General features: G+C 36.5%; 1 protein-coding gene across 1 annotated transcript in view; it reads right to left on the bottom strand.

Annotated features, from left to right (window-relative positions):
* Window positions 1–416: 416 nt before the first annotated feature.
* The window catches only part of lmbr1 (limb development membrane protein 1), a 37,350-nt gene continuing 15,649 nt past the window's right edge, over window positions 417–22,117 (bottom strand). The window contains exons 7-17 of the mRNA XM_055037725.1: window positions 21,092–21,160; window positions 20,918–20,982; window positions 20,583–20,655; window positions 15,426–15,515; window positions 13,078–13,154; window positions 12,520–12,597; window positions 9,567–9,640; window positions 9,236–9,326; window positions 8,599–8,665; window positions 4,051–4,212; window positions 417–3,061 (exon numbers count right to left, since the gene is read on the bottom strand). Of these exons, the coding sequence (XP_054893700.1) occupies window positions 2,976–3,061; window positions 4,051–4,212; window positions 8,599–8,665; window positions 9,236–9,326; window positions 9,567–9,640; window positions 12,520–12,597; window positions 13,078–13,154; window positions 15,426–15,515; window positions 20,583–20,655; window positions 20,918–20,982; window positions 21,092–21,160 (932 nt within the window). The 3' untranslated portion in view covers window positions 417–2,975. The remainder of the gene's footprint in view (window positions 3,062–4,050; window positions 4,213–8,598; window positions 8,666–9,235; window positions 9,327–9,566; window positions 9,641–12,519; window positions 12,598–13,077; window positions 13,155–15,425; window positions 15,516–20,582; window positions 20,656–20,917; window positions 20,983–21,091; window positions 21,161–22,117) is intronic.

Here is a 22,117-nt window from a genome sequence, read left to right on the forward strand (position 1 = left end):
ATGTGTTTACTTGGGATTTGTGTGATAGGCTAACACAAAGTAGAGTATGATTTTGAGGTGGAAGGAAATAAAAAAAGATACAAAAAGCATTTGTACTTAGCTCCTATGTTACCCTTGTATAAATCCCATGTAACCAACAGATTTCAAAAGTCACTCATTGAGGGTAATTTAATATAAGAGGACGACAAAAGCTTTTTAGAGAACATTAATTGTAATTTGAGCATTTTTGATTATCACCATAATTCCTCCAAATCAAAAATATTTTACCAAATGAACTAAATCCATTTGCAACAATTATGTACACTACATGTGAATAAAAAAAAGTTAGGATTTAACATCCAAAGGAGCTAAATAATGTAAAAATGAGAATGTCCATCCAAGGTCACATAGAACTTAAACACCCAGACAAAATAAAAGCAGGTAAACATTTTACTTTTATTTGCAAACACACAAACAACAAAAATACCATTTATCAAACTGAGAAATTGTAAAAAATACATTCACAAAAACATGTACCAAAATTTACATGCAGAGATTGACAGACAGATGGATAGAAATAAAAGTTACACCCGCAGCACGCAACGACTTGACACCTTCATTCAAACATACACAATATGGACTGGAAAGCCAGAAAAATCATTCAAAATGAAAAGTGGTCCAATATTTATATGCAAAGTTTTATTTTTCCCAAGAATTACCAAAACGTTCACTCTTTTTTTTTTTTAAGCCAATGGAACTGTTATTTTATTTCAATATTTCACTCAATTACAGCTTGCGTATATGAAAGGAGAAAATCTTTACTTTGACTCATTCATCTGCTTCTCTTACAAGGAACACTGTTTAAATCTTAATGAATTTACAATATCACTTTTTATCTTCAGAATTCATATTTTCACATCATCCAAAAAAAAAAAACAATAAAATACAAACAAAAACAAAATATGTCTGGCAGAACAGAAAGTTATTTGTATTTCATTATTGGGAAATATTACTGGATGCCCTTTGTCATATTTTTGTGTACTGCATGACATTGCCAGTGTATAAAAAAACAAACAAACTGCGCTGTACATTTTCTTTTGTTCAAGTTTTGAATGCATATATAACTTCAGATTTCTATTTGTCATGGCAAATAAAAAAAATGCCACTCTTCATCCAAGCACAATCATTCCAACCAATGCAAGAAAGTGTATCTTGCAATGTATCTCCTTCCTAAACACTAAATAGTGAAAAAAAGTAACTCATAGCTGGCTTTGAAGCAGAAACTCAGTGGCAGATAGGATCACAGTGCGGCTGTGCAAAGAGACCAATTACCATTACATTACGCCTCCAAGATGTTTTGTCATAAGGCATTCGAGGTGATTGTGAAGACAAAGAAAATCACAGTTTAGAAGATTACATAGCATTGCAACAAAACGTAGAGGGGCGCCTGAGTTACCAAGTCTTTCTCTTGGCTACAAACCTGGTCGGCTTGTGGTGCTCTGTGAATTCATAGAACAAAGTGTGTGTGATTTACAGATGAAGTCGATGTTGGTCCTGTAGCAAAACCTTCTTTCACTTGCACTTCTTTATTGTCTTTAAATTATATTTCACTACAAACAAATTGTAGACAGCCCCTCTAAATTACTGGTAAATCAAATTGTTCACTTCCACAATCTTCAAAGGGAGCCAAATGCAAATCCATCTGCGTTTATAGAACATCTACTATCCTTAGCTCTGCAAAGGGTGAGGTCAATGCAAACAGATACATCTGTGCAGCAATATTCCAAGCCTACCATGTCTAAATTTCATAACACATATGATTAAAATAATATCAAAGATGCTTTCTGTAAAACCTTCAGCGGGCTCAGTGAAAACTGATTATTTACATCCAAACGGAATAAAATCTGAAACAAATTATTAAATACATGTAAGTACATTTACAAAACAAATTCCTGTGTGCCTGTTTTTTTTTTTTTTTTGAGAGAGAGCAAAAATAATTGTGCAAGATGTGCATCAATCCAAAAATTAAAAGTAAGACAAAACTACAGATTCCCTTCAGATGAATTAAAGTTTTCCAATCAGTGAGATTTGGCTTGGTTAAAACAGCCAATTTCTGATTGGCTTAAATCAAATCAGGAGCACCTTAAAAAAAAAAAACAGTGACCTCCTTCATACAAACTGACATCATCAAAAAGTTAAAGCCCACTTGCATAAAGCCAGATAAAAACACATACGACAGCAAACTTACAACAAGATAAGACGTTCAGACCTGACAGGTGCAGTGCATAAAATGCAACCCACAATGCGGTGCAGCATTCTGCTCTGGCTCTGTTCAGTGGGAATTTCAAAAAGTATTTTTTGTCAGTTTTTTTCTTATTTTGAGTTCAAAGAAGAAAAATATCAATTCAGATCCTCTCATGCTTGCATCACTATGAAAAAAAAACAAACAAACCAACCAACCAAAAACAAACAAACAAAAAAACACATTCATTCTGAGTTTCTCACCAACATTAATTACAAAAAAATGAATTTAAATACCTTTGTAATTGAACAGTTGGGTTCTACTTCAGCAACTGATTTAAGACTTTCATACAGAAACGGAACCAAGCAGAAACTGCTTTTATCTAGTGCAAAGGTAGGAGTTGCAAAAGGAAGTAAGGTGACGACGACGGGTGCAAGAATGCCCCAGAAGCAAGAGATGGGTAGTTAAAGTCACAGTTGAGGTTAGCATCAAGGTCAGTCCATTGATGCCAGTCTTTTTCACTCCTCGGTCTCAGCCCTGGCTCTGTCCCAGCTTCCATCAGAGACACAGAGGATGGAATGTCACGAAGCTAAATTGCTCTCAGCCTCCATTTGCAGCAACAGTCAGACACTGCCTGGGTTTATTAAGTTCCTTCCTATCCTTTTCACCTTTCAGCACTCAGACAGTACTGTTGAAATCTCCCTGTTGCCCCACTAGCATGTGTGTGTGCGTGCGTGCTGATCCATCGTCCCTTTCACAGAGTTTTCTGATGTCCATTGGCCGAGAGCTTCCCAGATTCGGGGTCTGCGGGGCTGTTTGACAGTTGCAATTTATCCAGACCTGGGCAGTGGGAGATAAGGCAGAGAAATCTCATTAAAAAGCCTCAGACTTTCATTTAGGCAGAGGTATTGATGTTCTTTTCTCTCCTCAGTGCCTCTATCTGACATTTCCTAACCCCATTCCGTCTTGTGATCAAACATTCAGGGATAGTCACACCAAGTCTTTAAATGCAGCTCACTGCTATTTTTGTATTTGGTTTCTTTCTAGGTCATTCAATCACAAGTGCATCTCAGTAAATTGGAGAAATTACCTAAAAGTTTTTTTATTTCAGCAATTTTAGTCGAGAAGTACAACTTTTAGCTTATCGCTAACACGCAATTGAGATTCTCAGAAAATTTTGAATTAAAAAAGGCCAGCAAAAACATTTTTGTTACATAAATGTCATGTATGTCTATGTACTGCAGAATATATACATTCCATCGTCGGTTGTGGCTCCTTATAAATTAATTGGTGCATTAATGCAGTCAGTCAGTCCTCAATGGTTAATCTCCTCCATATCTTAAGGTTTCAATGCAACTGTGGCTACATTCACCAATTGTGCATCTTTTTCTACCACACATTCTTCCTTCCACTTAATCTTCCATGAAAATGCTTGGACATACCACTCTGAAAGCCAGCTTATTTAGCGGTTATTATCGGTGTCTTATTTCGTTTGTGGAGGGCCTCACAAACAAATCATAAATCAACTGGACAACTGGAAAGTCAGCAGTCTTTCCCGTAATTATGTAGACCATTTTGTATTTTAAAAATTAATTTTATCCATGATGTGATATTATGAGAATTAAATGCTGAGTTTTGATAAACTGGAAGCCATAGTTATAAAAAATTATAGAAATTATTCTTCCATGAAAAATCTACATTAAATGCAAGTTTAAAATTTTTTAACTGAATTACTAAAATAAACAAACATTTCATTTATTACCTACTATAATGTACCTGGACTGCCAATGTTCCAGAACAAAATAAGATTAGGCTTAAGAGACATTTACCTAGGGCCTTCAGGAGTTCTTCTCGCACTGCCGAGGTGAATTTTCTCACAAGACAAAGAGTTGTCACAACAGCAAAAAGCAAGTTGTATGAGAGGACGATGTAGAAGTTTCCCAGCCAATTAAATCTCCCAAAGTCCCCCAAGAGATCAAACCTGGTGATACCTGTGAAGGACAAACAGAACTGTCAAATAGCTTTTTTTCTCCATAGTGTTCAAAAGACAAAATCCACAAAGGGAATGCATACAACTTCTTTTGTCAATGCCAGTTTTGGAAAGTGAGGTTCTGTGTTCATAAGCAGGATTTTTATCCTTCTCGGTGAATAGCACAGAGGCTTCTGGAAAATGCAGTTCGACATATCTTTCTGCAGGAGCTTATCGCTTTCAACAAGAGAAAACACTCATTCTGAAAGACGGAATCAAATCAAGAAATATTTTTGTCTCTACAATCTCTATATGCCAAGTGATTTGTAACATTTCTTTTTTTCCCTTTTTTAAACATTTTAAAAGGTTTTAAAAATCCTTTTTAATCTTCTCTGCTTACACATTGAAAAATATAAAACTTTTTTTTATTAGAACCTTCAAGATATGTAAACAGATTTCAAATACATTCAGGATACAAAATAAATTTTGGAAGTCATGGACTTTTTAATCATATCAAAATAAATTGTGGTTTTCAAAAGTTAGTTTTAGAAGTGCTACAGTTTTTCCCGTAGCGTTCCAACTGTTTAAAGTTTGTTTGATGAGATGTCAGAAAAAAGTATCAGAGTACTGAAAACACACTACTTGTTCCTCACTAACTTGACGTAATATCTGTTTACAAATACTATTGGTCACAAAAATAAATCACTTGCTATTAAGCTATTGCTCCAAGAGATAATTGTGGGTGGGAAAGTCTTTCTGCATATTCATAGATACCATTTCAAAAGAAATAGGCCACCAAAACTTGATCTCCCAGTAATTCTCTTAAGTTTGTGTTTTTTATGAATATGAACCAGAACCAAATGAGGAGAAGCAGTTTTCAGCGTCTATGCACCACAAATTTGGAACAAACTTCCAGAAAACTGTAAAACAGCTGAAACACAGACCTCCTTTAAATCTAACTAAAAACCCACCTGTTTGGAATTGTATTTGAAATGTAATCATTTATAAATTAAATGATGGAACTTGACTTGATTGTTGATTCTATGTAGCATGACTTTGCGTTATGATGTAAAGCACTTTGAAATGCCTTGCTGCTGAAATGTGCTATACAAATAAAATTTGATTGATTGATTGATATGAATACAGTAAGGACTGCTGCAATTGTAATCATTTTTAAAATTGTTTTAACTTTGGTGCATCATCCGGAGCAGCTTTGTTTTGCCATTGATTTACCAGTGCAAAGTGCCCACTGTTTTCTATGTGCGTTCAGCTTCAGTGTAAACTGCAAAACTGAATAATGTATACACTTGAAAACTACTATAAAATTTAGTAAGTATTTATTTAAGTCCATGCAGAAGAATCAAAAATAAATTGGAAACTTATTTTAGCAGCAGTTGTAATGACTGTTCCAACTGCTTGGTCATTTTTTAAAAATTTTGTGTAAATACAGTTACCTAGTGGTAAACCTTTTTTTTTAATTGTATTGTTTTCATGCTCCTATGTTTAGCTTAGATATGTATGTTTGGCAAAAGTCAAAAATAGATGAGTTAAAGGCTTTACATCTTGGTGCATCGGGAGGTAGAAATTACTCTGCAATTAATTAAAGATGGTTTGCAGCTTAAACTGTCCTCCAGTAATAAATAAATTTACAGTTAGTCTTGCAGGTCCCTTTTAGGTCCAACATGACTCGATCATGTCAAATTTCTACTGCAGCCATCATTGTTGCTTTTCTTCCCAGCCTGTTTATCTTTATGTCGCCGACTCTCGTTTTTGTATAGTTGACCAACAAAATCTTGTCAGTTAGGATTTACAATGTATTTTAAAAGATAAAATACATCGTACTATGCTGTCAATTGGATGATAAAACACTGTTTTATTTAATATAATAAATTGATCAAGCCAACCACAAGTTCAAATCTGTGTTTCATAACACTTCCATATCTGATCTTGTCTATAATTTGTATGCAGGAATCATATTCTGATGTGTCAGACTGAAGAAGCCCCAGTCTCTGGGCACTAGTTCTTCTATAACATCTTCACAATCTCTGTCGTCAATTAGATTGAGCTATCGATTCAGTGTCTGCAGAGATGTATTTGCAGCCGCAGTAAGCAGTTTGGCAGGCATCGCAGACCTTTAACAAAATTGCCCATGAAGAGGCAGGGAGAAAAATGACGGAGACCTCAGTCGATGCAGCTAGCCGCTGTGGTCTGGCCAAATTTGTTTCTAATACCAAAGGTTCTGATCCTGGTTTGGTAATTTGAGAAAATCTAATTAAGAGTTTTTAAAAAATTGATTTTTAAAATGACCAGAGCATTTTTGTAGTGGAGAGTTGCAGACATCTATCTGCATGAAGATGGTTACACATCCAAAAGGCATTTATCTGTTTGATAGGGGTCATTTTTAGATTGTTTAAGTCTTTACTGAAACACTTTAGGACTAATCAGCTGCTTGTACATGTTAACAAATATGAAACCTGAGCCAGAAAATGTACCCATTTTATTTTTCTTAAGCATTTCTTCATCTTAGGAAGGATCCCAGAGTTAGCTCTGGTCCTCACCTGCTCTATGAAAGCACAGGCTAGCGAGAATGTTTTATTCTATGGTCAGTAATCTACATACTATGTGATCTACCATAACATTGTACATATAGGATTTAAATCTAGAGTTTAAATCCTATACCATTGGTAAATTACCGTATTACCTCACACCATATTAGAAAATGTGTATATCGATTGACCTTGTGTTCGGACTTCTCAAGTCTCCATAACAACCCTGACTGTAGACAATAAGTTTCTACAGTACAACATGTCTCTCAGTCAACCTTAATAAAGTTCAGTAGGTTCATAACCCAATCACTCTGCATCCTGGGAACCTGTTATAATATGCATCTGATGTAACTCATCTGTCACTCCTCTATAAAGATGACATATACTCTGCAAGGCTTTGTACTGTGATATACTTGTTTCTCCCCCTCTGGAAAGTACACAAAAAAACTCATAAACACACAAAACTTTTTTTTTTCTTCTCTCCTAACATCTCACTTCGTCACACTCAACTCTCAATGAGTTTTTTTTTTTTTATCTTTCAGTGGGAGGCCTTTTTCCTTTTCAGCTCAGTCTCATGCATCTATCCCTTTCATTTATTCAGCGTCACAAAGCAGAACCTGTTGATATTTTGTAAAGCTCCCAGTGACTCACTGTATGCTTGCTCCATCCCATTCTGCAGCCGGTCACACAACACACACACACACACACACACACACAGAATAGGGCTATTTAAACAGCTGGGCTCTGCATGTTTATTACTGCCATTATGATGGTGCCACTCCTCGCATTTCAAGCCCTTCTAACAGCACTCTGTTCTACTGTCACTATAGAAAGTTTCAGTAAATTCAGCCTAAATGACCTCATGTTGATAGTTAATCTGCAAGTGTTTGTATGGGAGCCAGATTAACAGTGTCTTGAAAAAGCAGTCATAACACTTGAACCTTTTCATATTTTGCTTTGCCTCAAACTTTAATGTATTTTATTGGGAAGAGAAAGGAAAAAAATAGAGGCAGCATCATGCTGTGGGGATGCTTTGCTTTAGTAGGTATAGAAAAGCTATATAGAATTGATAGCAAGATGGACAGAATTAAAACAACGGGCAGTCCTATTAGAAAACCTGATGCAGTTAGAGGTCTATCTTGCAGGAGGACAATGAGACAAAACCAACAGGAAGAGGTATGATGGAATAATTTAGTACAAAGTATATTATTGTTTTAGAGCGGTCCAGTAAACTTAGTGTGCACAATAGTATTTAAAAGGATAAAGTAGGCAGAGTTTTGTAAGAAATGGCTGTGAAAATTATTGTACATCAAAACATTTCCAATAAATGGATATTTTGGACATGAACTGTTTTCTATGTTGTTTTCTTGTGCTGGTGAACCAACTTTCTAGCATTCAAATTCAAATTGGTGGTTGCACAAAAGCAGTCCGGGAGGCACAAATGGCCCACTGGCCACACTTTGGACATCTCTGCTTTAACACATTAAATCCCAATAAAAATAAATTTCAATTTGTGATAGAAGTATGACAATTGAAAAAGATTGAGGAAGATGAACCATTTTATGACACATTTTATTGTTTGAAGTTAGATCATTAGGAATCATTTAAAAACTTAAATGCATCTTTAAAAAATCTACACATCAGTGGCTGTAAAATTGTTTATTCAACTTCTTCACAGGAAAAATAGGCAGTTTTATGTATGTGGTTCATTTATTTAGGCTAAGTCATGCTTAAGAAAGATAAACCAAACAAGTTTAAATATAGTGAATCTTGTCAGGCTGTTTTGTCTAATTTCTGGTTGAAAATTCAAAGAAATTGCTGATATACAAAATGATTCTAATTCAGGCAGACAATAAACTTACCAAGAGTTCTGGACATCACTGGTAGAGCTGAGCTCAGGACCAAGATGGACACACAGCAGCCGATGATCTAAAAATATGATAAAATGGTCCCATTTTAGTTTCCAGGTCGCTCAAGCACATAATGTGCACCTTATATCTGGAGGAAGGACAGCACCTGATAGTTCCAGTGCTGATATGCCCACACACATACACACCACTTAATGTTAAATTGGTTCCACATATTACACAATTAGTACCTCTGAAGTTGCTCATTACCAGGTTCCCTCTATTGTCCTTTCAAGCCCTTTCACTGAAGCGTCATGGCTAGTTAACAAGCTGCACCACTCCCAAACTCATTACCAAGTGAAAAGGTGCCCCCATAGGCTGAACAGAGCACACATCCTCAACCCCCTAAAAACCCCAGTCTCCCTCTGATGTATAAGAAAGGAGCTTGTACTTTGCCAGTGTTTACGCAACCCACAAACAAATATTGGACAGATCGACGAAAGCTGTTGTGAAGCTTTGAAGGGCAGGAATTCAGAGAAAAAGGAGGTAGAGGACAAAAAAAGGAACAGATGGAACTCCAGGAGTCCCCAAACACATCAGCACCTCTGGAGTAATTTCAACACCTTTGCCCTCCACTTGAGCCCATCTTTACCGTTGTCATGGTTGTGTCATCCTTCCTGGGAGTGAATCCCTCAAAGACACGCAGGCTGTAGAATCCAACGACGGAAGACACCATCAAGTAGCTGTTCAGCAAATCAATCAAGGAACTGAAAACCCTTTGCTGCAAAGCAGCTTTATTGAGTCTTTTATATGTTTGCCTGGATTGCTCCTTTTCAACTATCATAAAAGGTGATGAAACAACACAACATGTTCCCGGAAGGTGTTTGGCTGAGCTGTGCCCTAACTAAACAAGGCAGCCTTAGCGCTGTTGCTCTTGGTCATGGAGCATACGACGAACAAAGAGGAGGTCACTTGAAGGATACAACATGAGGATGATCTCCACCACCGCCTGAATCACGCCAAATGTGGACAAAGACGTGTTCCCAATGCCTCGCTCCTGGACGACAGAGAAAGAAAGGAAAAATGCACAGTTAGCTCTCGTCGCATAGAGCACCCCTTTATACACATCTCAAATTAAACGAAAGGTTTATGATAACTCTAGTTATTAGGAGTAAAATACTGAATTACAGAAAGCTTGCAAAGTCGGTTTGTGTTGCCCAACGAGTTTTCTTACAGAATCAGTAAAACCTGGTAAATAATGAATAGAAGAAGATGAAAGAGGCTCTGACAATATATGAACAGGTGTTCAAACAAAAAACACCATATTGCTTATGGTAAGAAGCGTAGACAGGCTGAAAGCATGCCAAAAACATAAAAACAACTAAACAAATACTTAAGCAAATAGACTACATGTCACACCCCCTAAACCCCCAATCTTTTCTCCACCTCAAAGATCTTTGGAAATCAGAGCAAGAGACACGTCCACATACTCTGAACATTCCAAGCAGCTGTTTTGTCATATGATTAATATTTGCTTTTCTTAGGCTTGGCACAATTACTGACCTTTCAAAGTGAATTACATGGAGCAACTTAATTACTTTATTGAACTAAACAGTTGGTAACTCAGATGTAAACAATCAAGCTTTGCAAATCTGAAATTAAGGCACCTGCAATAAAAAGAAAAAAAGCAAAAATGTAGTCATCTTTGCTGATCCAGAAAAAAAACAAAAACATTTTATATCCATTTATTCTGGTTATATAGGATTTTACTGAAAAATGCTACTGAAGAAAGAAGGGGAAAAAAAACAGTCTGGCACGTTGTTTCATGCCTTTTAATGCAACTGTCATCTTTGGGAGCTTACTGCAAAGCCATGCTGCAGAGTTCTTACTCTATTACACGGATAATTTAGTAGAGCTGATGTCATTTATTATTGCAGAAATGGTGAGCATGCATTTGGTTATGTGTGCACTCATTATGCATGAATATAAAATCTCACAGAAGCTAGCTTTAGATAAGAATTGTCAGGTCTTTGTACAACTAAGTCTGTTTGTAGGAGGAGTGATATATATCTTTGACTAACTGCTACTAAATAATTTAAAGAAGAAGGTATGCCTACAACAATAAAATCATTAACTGGTGAAATGAATAATTTGTTTAGTCATAGGAACAATGATGCTGCAAAAACTACTTTAAAATGGCTGACATATTGATACAATCACAACTGGGATTTCTCAATTAGGATCACAATAATCATACGATATATTAAAATATAACCATTATTACACAGTGATAATGGTTACTGATCAGATCAGCAACTGATGGGATGAATACTTTTAGTAGTTTGTATTGCTTTTGTTTTTACCCTCAGAGCCAAGATTCAGACTTAGTTGTATCAGTTGAGTTGGGTGAAACTGGAAATGACATCACAACACAACACACACAGTAGGCCCATAACAGCAGCTTTATGGCCTGTATTATAATCCACATGCTGTGTGAAGGCTTTTTTAATCCATATTCATTAAAAAAAAAAAAAAAAAAAAAAAATATATATATATATATATATATATATATATATATATATATATATAAATAATACTACTTTTCGGAAATTGCCATAAACCTGAAGGTTAAGTGTTCATTTTACTAGAATACAACATTTTTGCGACAGCTAGCAACAGAAAGGACCTGCAGTAACATCTTTACTAGTCCCTCTCAAAGTTTGTTCATAAAGTCATTAAAATGCTGCTCTCTTTAATGGGAGTAGCAGCAGCTTTACATGTTCTCTCTTTACTCTCCTGTTCTGTAAAGCCGAGTGGGACACTGCTCAGTATGCTGAAGACTGCAGCAGGACGGTCAGTTAGAAAGGAAGACAAACGTTGACAGGGCACTTTCATTGTGCGCGCTCCCTATAACAATTAGCATATCAGGGGTTCATTTGACTTTCCCACAGTCTGAGGCTTTGCTCGGGTTGTGGCGCGTCCAGATATCAAACCAGATGTTTTTCAACTTTCTTTCCACTATCCAATCAAACTTTGGGCGAAGGGAATTTTTGTGCCAGAGGGGGAGAGTGAATGAATGTGTAGGTTACATAGGTAAACAGATGGATTTCATATCAGTATTGATTGTTTAAGAGGACATGACACCCCCTTCTTCTGATCCTGTGAGATTAGATCAGAGGTGTGGATTTATCCAGTTGAACAGACATATAAGTTGTTTTAATTGGGCCAAACTATCAGGGAGGACAGCTTTGACATGATGCGTGTAATTTTTAGGGGGGGATTTACGCAGATGTGTCAAGTCAAAGCAAACATCATCTCAATAAAATAATTGGAATGTGGAGGGCAGTCCTGTTATGTTTTTGCATCCGCCAGACGAAAAAACGTAATGTGGGAGAAATAGGATACATAATGTTGCCCCCTTTTCCAGACATGAATGCAACCACAAACCACGTACATGCGCATAAGTGTACGCGTACATGCACCTCTGAGTGCCAATGAGATGAGATACAGAAATCTTTAAACAGCTTTCTTGTTAGGTGAAGATGAAAATTTCCAAGAGTCATTCCACTCTCTCAACCTCACACTAAGAGTCCTCCACTTGGCCCTGTTTGCCTTTGCGGCAATGAGGAAAAGCAGCTTTATTCAATCACCGTGGACATGAGACACGTAACAAGCTCATTGAGTCTGCAGACTGCTGTGAAATGACTCTGAATGAACTTCCAAAACAAAACCGGCAACACATGGTTCAGACCAGATTACATCTTGTTGAGCTCTTTCTTCCGAGGTGCACCTGAGCATATCCGGAATTTGATTTATGTCTCCGCTGAGGGCATGGCAAGTCTGACAGGCGTGCTCCTCTGCAGTTTACATTCTGGGTGTGTGATAGTGTATGTGTGAGAGAAAGAGCTGAAAATGTACTGCAGTTAGAGGGCTTACCGTGGATCCCTTGGGCATGGCCGTCTCATCCACTAGAAGGTAGAGGATGTTCAGCGCCACCATAATAACAGAGATTGTCTGCAAACACAAAGGAAGATATAGATTTGTTTACATACAGGGTAAATGTAAGGTAATTGTTCCATTTCTTTCAGAATTTGCAATTGTAATATACTTAACTTGCTGATTTGCAGGAATGGTGAAGTATAATAACTATTTTGTCATTGTAAACCGGTCCAACATAAAGCTTTAAAAAATGCTAAACAATGAGAAGTAGGCAAGACTGTGACGCACGTGCCATGCTTCACCCTTCTCCTTTTCTAGTGGTATTAGATGGCATAAACAGTATCTTTCACACTGTAATTTATACAAAATCCCAGTTATTGCAAGTGGCTAATCAGCACTGTTTAAAACAACTATTAGATAAAAGTAGTTTCCCCACCCAGACTCTGTGGGAAAAGTTGAGTTTGGAGGTGACTGTGTTAGTCCCAGTGGCCACCAGCCAGGCTGCAGACGCCGAGAGCAAACAGAGCTTAATGACAGGTCAGCCTCAGCACTTACCGTTCCTGCGAGCAGGATCAGCATCACTATGGGATACAACAAGTTCTTCTCCCATCCTGATGCTTTCTTTCTTCTCTCTGACAAACAGCAAAGTGCAAAGTTAATCTTAAAGACGCTGGGCCTCGTTTATGAAATGTGCAAGATGCAAAAATAAGAATAGTCATTTTCACATTCATTTTGAGATGCATTACTCTGGACTTGACTGAGAGTTGTTTTTAATCATGATGATTTATATATATATTTACCTACTATATTAGATTTTTTTCTGACATTTCTCTTGTTTGAAAAAAATAAAGGGACAATCCCACATCAGGTCACACACAGTACCTGTTCTGTGTGGACCAGAACAAAATAAGCTATGTCAACCATGGTAATGAAGCATGTTTATTTTAAATGTTCTACAAAGTTAGTGAATGAATCAGGGACAATTTTATTGATGGCTGATCAGCTGCACAGTGATTTTTTCTAAATACAAATCTGTGGCTGATAATCATACCACAGATTTGGCTAAATGACAATACTTATCACGCACACAGGAGGATCAGACAATTTTATACCTACGTCGTATTTCAGCAGCATTTATTAAGAGTGAACACATGACCTCAAATCTGACCTTTCACACAGATCAAACCACTTCTTATTGGATGCTAGAGGTTTACTCATTAACGGAAAAAAAACATCTGATTGATGGTAAATAAATCCTTAGTCTAAGAAAAATACTGAATCTTCTTTGTTTCTTTAAATTTAAGAGAAAGTTTGCTTGCTCTGAAATCCTTAATCAGAACTGATTTATGTTTAATGGTGTGAAAAGAAAAATTGAATATAGTTTAGCATAGCACATCAAAGCCTACGCTATATAAAATCAATATTGCATGCGAATGTCATAACACAACCCTAGTGCCTCAGTTGAAGAGGAAAAATTTGGCATCCAGAACAGAATTTTTTTTGGACATCGAGATATTTCAGTGGGAGATTGGGGAAGCTTGAATTTGGACTCCGGCCACTGTGGAGCCATGCATTGGCTTATTAAAGTAGAATAGTCTTATATCAACTTCCCTGAATCAACCGTAGGAACTGTTTTGTACATGGTTGAGAAACTTTGTGGCTTTGTTTCGGTCTGTGCCAATTTACAAATGAAGGCGCTGGACATTTGTGTCTGAAAAGTACATAATCCTAACTTTGTAAGACGACCAATATATCTCCCCTCCTTTCGTTTATTCATGTCATACAAGCTGTAGACAAGGTCATTAAAACAGTCACTGAACAGGAGTGGGAAATTATTTTAAACTTCTGTTCCCAGTCACTACATTTATCAACCATATACATGCATATTCTGTGGGATATGCATATTTCATAAATCATACATGGAAGAAATTCTACAATCATTTTTGTGCCCAAATCTAAGCAGTGAAGAGTGTAACTTCACCACTTTAATCTGGCTTTAACCATACAGCTTCTAACTGTATGGAATACAATATGAGAAGGTGCATATTGTTTATTTTAGTGAATCATATTGTAGGTTATGTGCACCAAACACATCTCACCTGTGAACGAAACCACAGCACCTCCAGGTAATACAAATCTCATAACCATCAAAAACGATGCTCTTCCTCTTTAATCAGCCACACTCATCATTGCCTTAATTAGCGGAAACAGTAATAAATCTCTAGATAAAATGAAACGCAGCAAAATTAATTTTGTGATTTATATTTTGGTTTCAACATCTTAGAGTGTGGTGGGCAAACCAACGTGACTTTCTTCCAAGCCAGATGAAACATTTCAATTTTATACCTACGTCGTATTTCAGCAGCTGATCAGTCATGTTTGTAGTTGCGACTGACAGCTTGTAAACCTCATGCACTCTGTCGCTGTAACATCCACTGTTCTCCTACATTGTGTATGTGACCGTCCTTATATCTCTGACATATTGATTGTCTTTGTCTATTTCCAACCAACAGTCAGTCCTCTGTATTCTCAAAGTGTATTCAGTCTGCTTGCCCGAGAAGTTTGCCAAGTGCATTTTATATGGACCATCCTTCTAAATTAATGACATCACTAAAAGGCTTGCTACAATATAAAGTTTGCATCTTGTCCAATATCCTAAGTGCCTTTGTGCTCTCCTTTCCCTGCAACACGGCTCCCCAAAAGGCTCTGGCTTCATTTATAATATCCTAAAATGGATGGAAAATTATCAGGCAGTTCTGATCCAAGTCCAAATTAAGAAATTAAGGCAGATGAAGAGGGAGCAGCTGCCTGTCAGCAATATGTAAAAAGCTAATGTCTTTGGCTAGTAATTCAAGGACTTAAAACAAAATACATCTGTCTTATCAGAGAATGCAAACGCTTACCCAGTTTATTCTTTTGATTTCTAATATTGTCCAGTTCTTTGGTGAGTTGAAAAGTAAAGCTCCCTCGGATGAAGGTGTGTGAAGATGATCCTGTGGAAGAACAAACAAATTAAACTTTTACCATCATGAAGTGCATCGGGCTTCACAAAATACTGTGCAGAGAGGATTTTATTATTGTGATAAATATCAAGATTATTGACATTGAAACTGTTCGTCAATTTATATAAATTGTTTATATTCTTAATATAAACAATTATTCATATTTTTAGATAGCATATAGAAAAGTTTATATGCTATCTAAAATTAATTTTATACCTCTTCAGGTACATCAGTTAATTAGAAGAATTTGAAGAAAATTATCTTAAAAAGTCAAGAGAAAAGAGGACTGCTCTTCCAACTACAATTTTTAATTTACCAAAAGGCAGTAGAAAGAAAATCCTCTGCCTCTCATCTTAAAATTGAATGAATAGGACTCTGAATAAACAACAACTCTTGCCACATCACATTGTGTCATTACTTATTTAGCAAAACCAACACAAAGAAGCACAATATAAGAAAAACAACATGTATCCTTACAGTTTCCTTAAGAATTATAAGATTAAGAAGCATCTAGGGGTTTCTAAGCAAATGCACTGAATAAGTGATTGTCAGCAAGCGTGAAAACCTCAAAAAAACCAACAACAAAAAACAACTGACAACTTCTCAACAGTCTCCTGACAAATTAAACATGTCAGCAGTTGGGGAAGTAATTCTGAAAATACACAGCAACAGTGCAATAATCTTAAGCACATAAGGAAATTTACAACAGAAGAGTTAAACCCTCTAGAAAAGTTATAAAAGATAGTTGATTTATGGATAAAAGATATTTTATCACATGTTAACCATTAGATTTCACAAACTACTTCAACAGTTTGATTTAGTTTTTGTAATATTTTTTTAATGTAGTTTTCAGACTTCTTTAAGAATGCATATGTTATGTCTTGCCACCAAAATATGTCATTTAACTTTTCTTCGTAAGAAAATTTCACCCAAGCATGTAATCCTGCTTAGCGCATGACAATGTTTTTAAATTTCAACGTGATTTCACACTAAAACTACTCAGGAGCTGTCTCGCACATGCCACAACTAGTTGATTGGGCTCAGTATTCCAGCAAGGGATTCTCCAGGAAAACCACAAGGCCGGCTCATTTAGGGCTAATTTATCTGTTTTACTCTGTTTTCTTCCAGCTTGACATACTTGCAATGAAGGCCGGTGAAGCCAGAGTGAAAAAGTATCCATTTGCATCCCTCGGGGTGATTGGCAGATCGAGACCAATTAGCTCAGCGTTACACCGTTACTACCATGCAATAAAAATACCATCTTTCATCTTTGTTACAAGAGTTAGGGACTGATCACTTTGATCAAACGTCTTCCTTTCCACTGTCATTATGACACGCCCTGTCTGGATGAATTTAAGTAGGTTACAAAGGTGAGATAGGAAGAGAGCTAGGTAGAAGTCTATGGCTAAGCCTTTAGAGATAACACTACCTGTCCTGGGATTTGAAAAGGGGAAAGTTTGAACCCTCAGAGCAAAATCAAAGAGAAAAACGTAGCACCTCAGAAAAAGTCGACAGTTTCGTTAGGCTATTTTCCCCTTCAATCACAAACTATAGTGATTATCTGTGAACTCTAATCTACTCGGTCAACTTTACTGTTTTATCAGTTTTTCATACAAACAATAGTTTAGATGTAAAAAGTAGACATAAATGACATCTTCACATCTGAAAAACTAACAGATTGCATTTAAAAATAAAAGATTTTTCAGTTGTTGAAGCAAAAAGGGGAAGTGATGAGGAACTGAGCTGCAGTATCTTCAATGACATCATTCCATACTGAAGTTACATATATCCTTCCTCTCCCTCTGCTGGCACCGTCACGTAACAGACTGAGTTACAGCGAGGCAGAGATGCTGAGTGAGTGCTCTGGCAGCCAGGAGGGCTCAGAGTTAATTCAACATATCCTCTCCAACCTTCTCCGGCGCTCAAAAAATTACATCATCCCCAAATATGCTAAACACCATGCTGAGAAAAGAGAGGCAGCGGCAAGGTCATTGTGCCGCATAGCATCTGGACGAGCACCATGTTGCTTTGTCTTCAGAACACCAGGATGTAAAAACATCACTTTGAAATAAAATAGTTATATACCCCAAAATCTGCATACCACATGTATTAAAAAAAATTATTTATTTTTTCTTGTCCCTACAACTTTAATATAAACTACTAGAGACATCCAGTGGTACACCACAACTATGCTTACAAATTCAGTTCTGAATTTGTAAGCATATTCATAAATTTGTAAGCCAGATGTTCATAAATCCAGGGCTTGCCATAAAGCTAAAAACTAAATCAGTTTTAGTAAGCATTTGCTGTTTGTTGAGATACTGAAGGGGACTGAGGTCTGCACAGATCCAAAGAAAATGTGGCCACACTGAAGATAAACCTGAGTGGATACAGTACTGAATGTTTAAATCTGCCTTACAATATATTTATGTGTTCGAGTCACAGAGTGTTTGACTTTAGCAGAGTTTCTGTGAGTTCTGCAAGTCATAAAAAGCATTAAGTTTAATCATCTAAATTTAAGGCTTTAAAAAGTGTTAGATGTGCCCAGATTTAATGGTTGGTCTTAAATTATATTTACCTCAGTCTTAAATTTTTTACGATTTGATTATTCATCGCTCTTTCTATAATTCTATGATTTTTTCATTCACTTTTTATGCACTGGTAGCATTTATTTTTTGGTACCTGTACCGGTGTCGTATTGTAACAAATATATATGTCCTATGATGTTCTCAGCCTACTGTAGGCATTAGTTTGGTGACTCAGATGTGAAAAGTACTTGAGTCACATACAAAAAAGAAAAACAATTCAAGTCATAGTGAACTTGCTGAAGTCATCAAATAGTTATTATTTACCAACACTTGCAAAAAAAAACCCTGTTTAGGAACAAAATGTGTTTTGAGCAAACGTTAACACATGCCTGAAACGTCCTATCAGGACTTAAAAACCTCACTTTAAAGTAATTTAAACTTAAGAATTAAAAAGTTGACCAACTTTTCATGAAATAAAATTATACTCTTTAATTATAATCAATTGCCTTGCTTGCTTTTAAACATCAATTCTGTTCATCTAGCACCAAGTTACGACAATGTCCTGTCAAAACACTTGCATATATTTGTATAATTAATGTGACGTTTTACAAAAGCCAAATTGGTACAATGTAATTACAGTCAGATATGGATCCACAGTGCAGCCCCATTATTATGGCCTCAAGACTGAACACGGAAAGTACTACCAGAATCTACAGCTAAAATGATTACTCGTGATGAACTGATTATGAAATGATCATCAACTACTTTAGTAGTTTATTAATCATTAACTGGAGTATACAGACTAAAGAAATTTGCAGTAAATAAGCCAAAACTGTACAAAAATGTATATGAAAAAAAGTTTGTCTACATTTGTAGCAATGTCAACACCCTAACTTTCCAATTTTAGCAACTTGTAAACTGTTTTATGTCACAGAGCTGCAATATTTGGAACAATTTCTTAGTTTCTACGTCCAGTGATTCATCTATCGATTTACTGGCATTTTCTTTACTGCTTGGATAAAAAAAATAGCTATTCTGACTGGTATTTCTGTAATTGCATGTTAAAACCACAAAGTAAGTGTTTAACACTGTAAATGGGCTGCAACAAACAGTTTACCGTTACACACTATGTTCATGTTATGTGAACTCTCTTGTTTTTCCACTTCAAAGAAAGTAGACACATGACTACTGATCCTCAAGATGTACTGATCCACACAATTTAAACCACAGAGATGTCCCTTTAAAATGGGCAATTACACATCGAAGGACCACAACAAAGAGCCCCACACGTAAACAAACATGAATGCATCGACTGATGAGGCTCAACAGTTTGCTTCTAGAAAACACAAACCGGTGAAGGGGATAATCTATCAGAGAGCGGACACAGGTGAAGCAAGAACACACTGACGTCTCTGGAGTGTGTCCTGTGAACTGTTCCTGAACCGATTTTTTTTCAATTCTCTAAGATCAAAGAAATGCCACCCGAGCCTTTGGTTTCACCAACATAGAAACATGAAAAACAAGTATTTGCATGTGCATAAAAAACACTTGTCTGATAAGGAAGAAAATCCCCCCTCACTTCTAACTCCCACCTCTTTAACAAGCAGAATGAACTGCAGTTTGGCCTCAGTCCACTGTCAGACGTGTTGACCACAGTTATTTTTTTCCCCTCACAGCACTTGAAAAGATCAAACAGTTAAGGAGATGATAAAGAACTGATTACAATTATTCTATCAGATAGTTCAAAGCTGGGTAGTGTGGAATGAGCCTCGAAGAGACCGTACGCATTGGTGGCAGTCTATGGTGGAGGCAGGCGGTGCATTCAAAAACACGCACGCTATCAGGGAGAGATCTTTCTCCTACCTTCCTGGTTTGAAAGGACGCTTGTCCTCTTCATTTTCTCACATCCGTACACTTGGTTGCGTGCTTCAGTTCATGCTAAAGTAGGTTTTGGAACTTAGCTTCCTGCTTTTAGAGATAATTCCATGTCAAAGAAGGATTTTATGGAACACAGAGGGGCTGGACATAGGAGGGAAATGCAGGCTAAAAAAAACAACATTTTTATCATCTTTGAACTCTAAACTTTCCCTTTGTGTACAATTCCTGAGAAAAGCCAAGGACTTTGGTCGCTCTTTCAGACATCAATAAGAAAGCAGGTCTTTAATGTCCGCAGCAGCAAGCCGCAAATTCCTCAAAAGCTTTAATTTCCTCCCTATTAACCAGGATACCATTCTAGTCCCAACATTAAATGAGGCAATCACTTCACCAGTGGTGACAGAAGCTCTGCAGAAAAACTTCCTAACCATAAAATATCGTCCACGGTTAAGGTGGCTACTTTGACCTTTGGCAGAAAGTTAGAAGAGCGGTGCCGTGTGTGGAAAAACCTATGTCAAGTGTGTGTGAATTTCTTTTGCCCCGTTGAATTCTCGATGCTAATTGATTCCAGTGAGGCCAGCCTTTATCACACCCAATAGTGCAGTCAACCTCTACCCCTGCCTATAACGTGCCAACACGTCTCCCACAGACATACCGTTTAATCTCCTCTGAAGGGCTTCCTCCTGCAAATGGATGCAGTAAATCTGCTCATCCAGGTCCTCCAGGATCTAAAGGGGAGGGGAGCAGAGAAGGGAAAGATGAAATGGGTTATAATTAGGTCCAAAGTGGGACTGGAGCGATGGCAGATGGGAGGATGAGTAGATGATTTATTTGTAGTCCTGTCATCCTTTTAATGGCTGAATGTTGGAGCTTTAGGAACAGAAGAGCACAATGTAATAGATCTGACACCGATTCTGTTAAAAGAAAAAATAATACAAAAAGGCATTTCTAACTTAACCATATAAATATTTAATTTGAATTGTTACCTACCGTTGGTTTCACTAGTAACTGCCCCACGACAGTAAACATCCTGGACATTCCCACAGGAGTGCACACTTAATAGAAAACAAACAACTATGAATATCACTTCTGTTTAAGTGCAAAAGCGAAAACAAAATCAGGGATGTTTATGTGTTGTGTGTAGGATTGAATCAAACAACGTACTTAACAAAAGCAGTCCTCCCATCAGGGATATACAGGAATAGAGGTATGGCAGATAGAACTCCCAAAGATCTAGAAGAAATTATTTCATAGTTTGTTAGTTTATTTAACATCAGATTTATTTTGTTTATTTATAGTATGTAATACATGTTTTGTAAGCATTTTTTACTGAAGAGTTAAATTTCAAGATTCTGCATTTGAATTTCTTTTTAGGGCAGGAATCTGGACCAATTTAGATCAGCTCTATTGTAACTTCTAAACTTATTTGTCAAATTAAATAAAAACAGAACAATTTAAATGTGGACAGACTGTTTAAAATAAAGAGGTGGAATGGAATTTAAATACATTTGGAAAAGGAGGTAATAAAAATTGTTAAATTTATATTTGGATAAGTCAAAGAAAAAATGTGTTAACTAAAAAAATATATATATTATTTAAACTTTTTCTAGAAAATATAATAAACCAACAATGCCCATCAAAAAATGCACTTTTATTTTCTAAACTCTGTTTTCTTTTTTTCACATTTACAGCTCAGATGATAAAATTCAATAGTTTGTAAAGGTTTTCAAAATGAGGTTGGCTTCCTTTTAATCTAATCTTGTGAATCATTATGTGCAAAATAATTTTTCTACTTTAACTTTTATGGAGTGATCGATACTGGGTCATAAAGTAGATATTTAAGAGCTCTCGCTTTTTAATAAGGATATTTCTCAGTCACAGTGGAACTGTGCCCCTGCCTGACCCTCTTACAGGTTACATTTTATAGCTACAATAGGGACAAGGTGAAGAGCTTTACAAAAAGTGAATGGTTCACCCTTGCAGGATATTTTCTAAACTTCAAAGCAAACTGAAACACCAGCTGGCCATGAACATATTTTGATGCCGGTTTGAGGTTATCCAGTCATGAACATTATTTAGTCCAGAACAATATGAATTATAAAAGTCACATTTTAGTCCAAATGTAGCCTGAACAAAGATGATGGTCAAGTTTAGCCCTTACATAATATTGCACCAATATTAATGGACACT

This window comes from Poeciliopsis prolifica, unplaced genomic scaffold (assembly GCF_027474105.1).
Source record: "Poeciliopsis prolifica strain line A6 unplaced genomic scaffold, Auburn_PproV2 SCAFFOLD012, whole genome shotgun sequence".
Classification (NCBI taxonomy): Eukaryota; Metazoa; Chordata; class Actinopteri; order Cyprinodontiformes; family Poeciliidae; genus Poeciliopsis; species Poeciliopsis prolifica.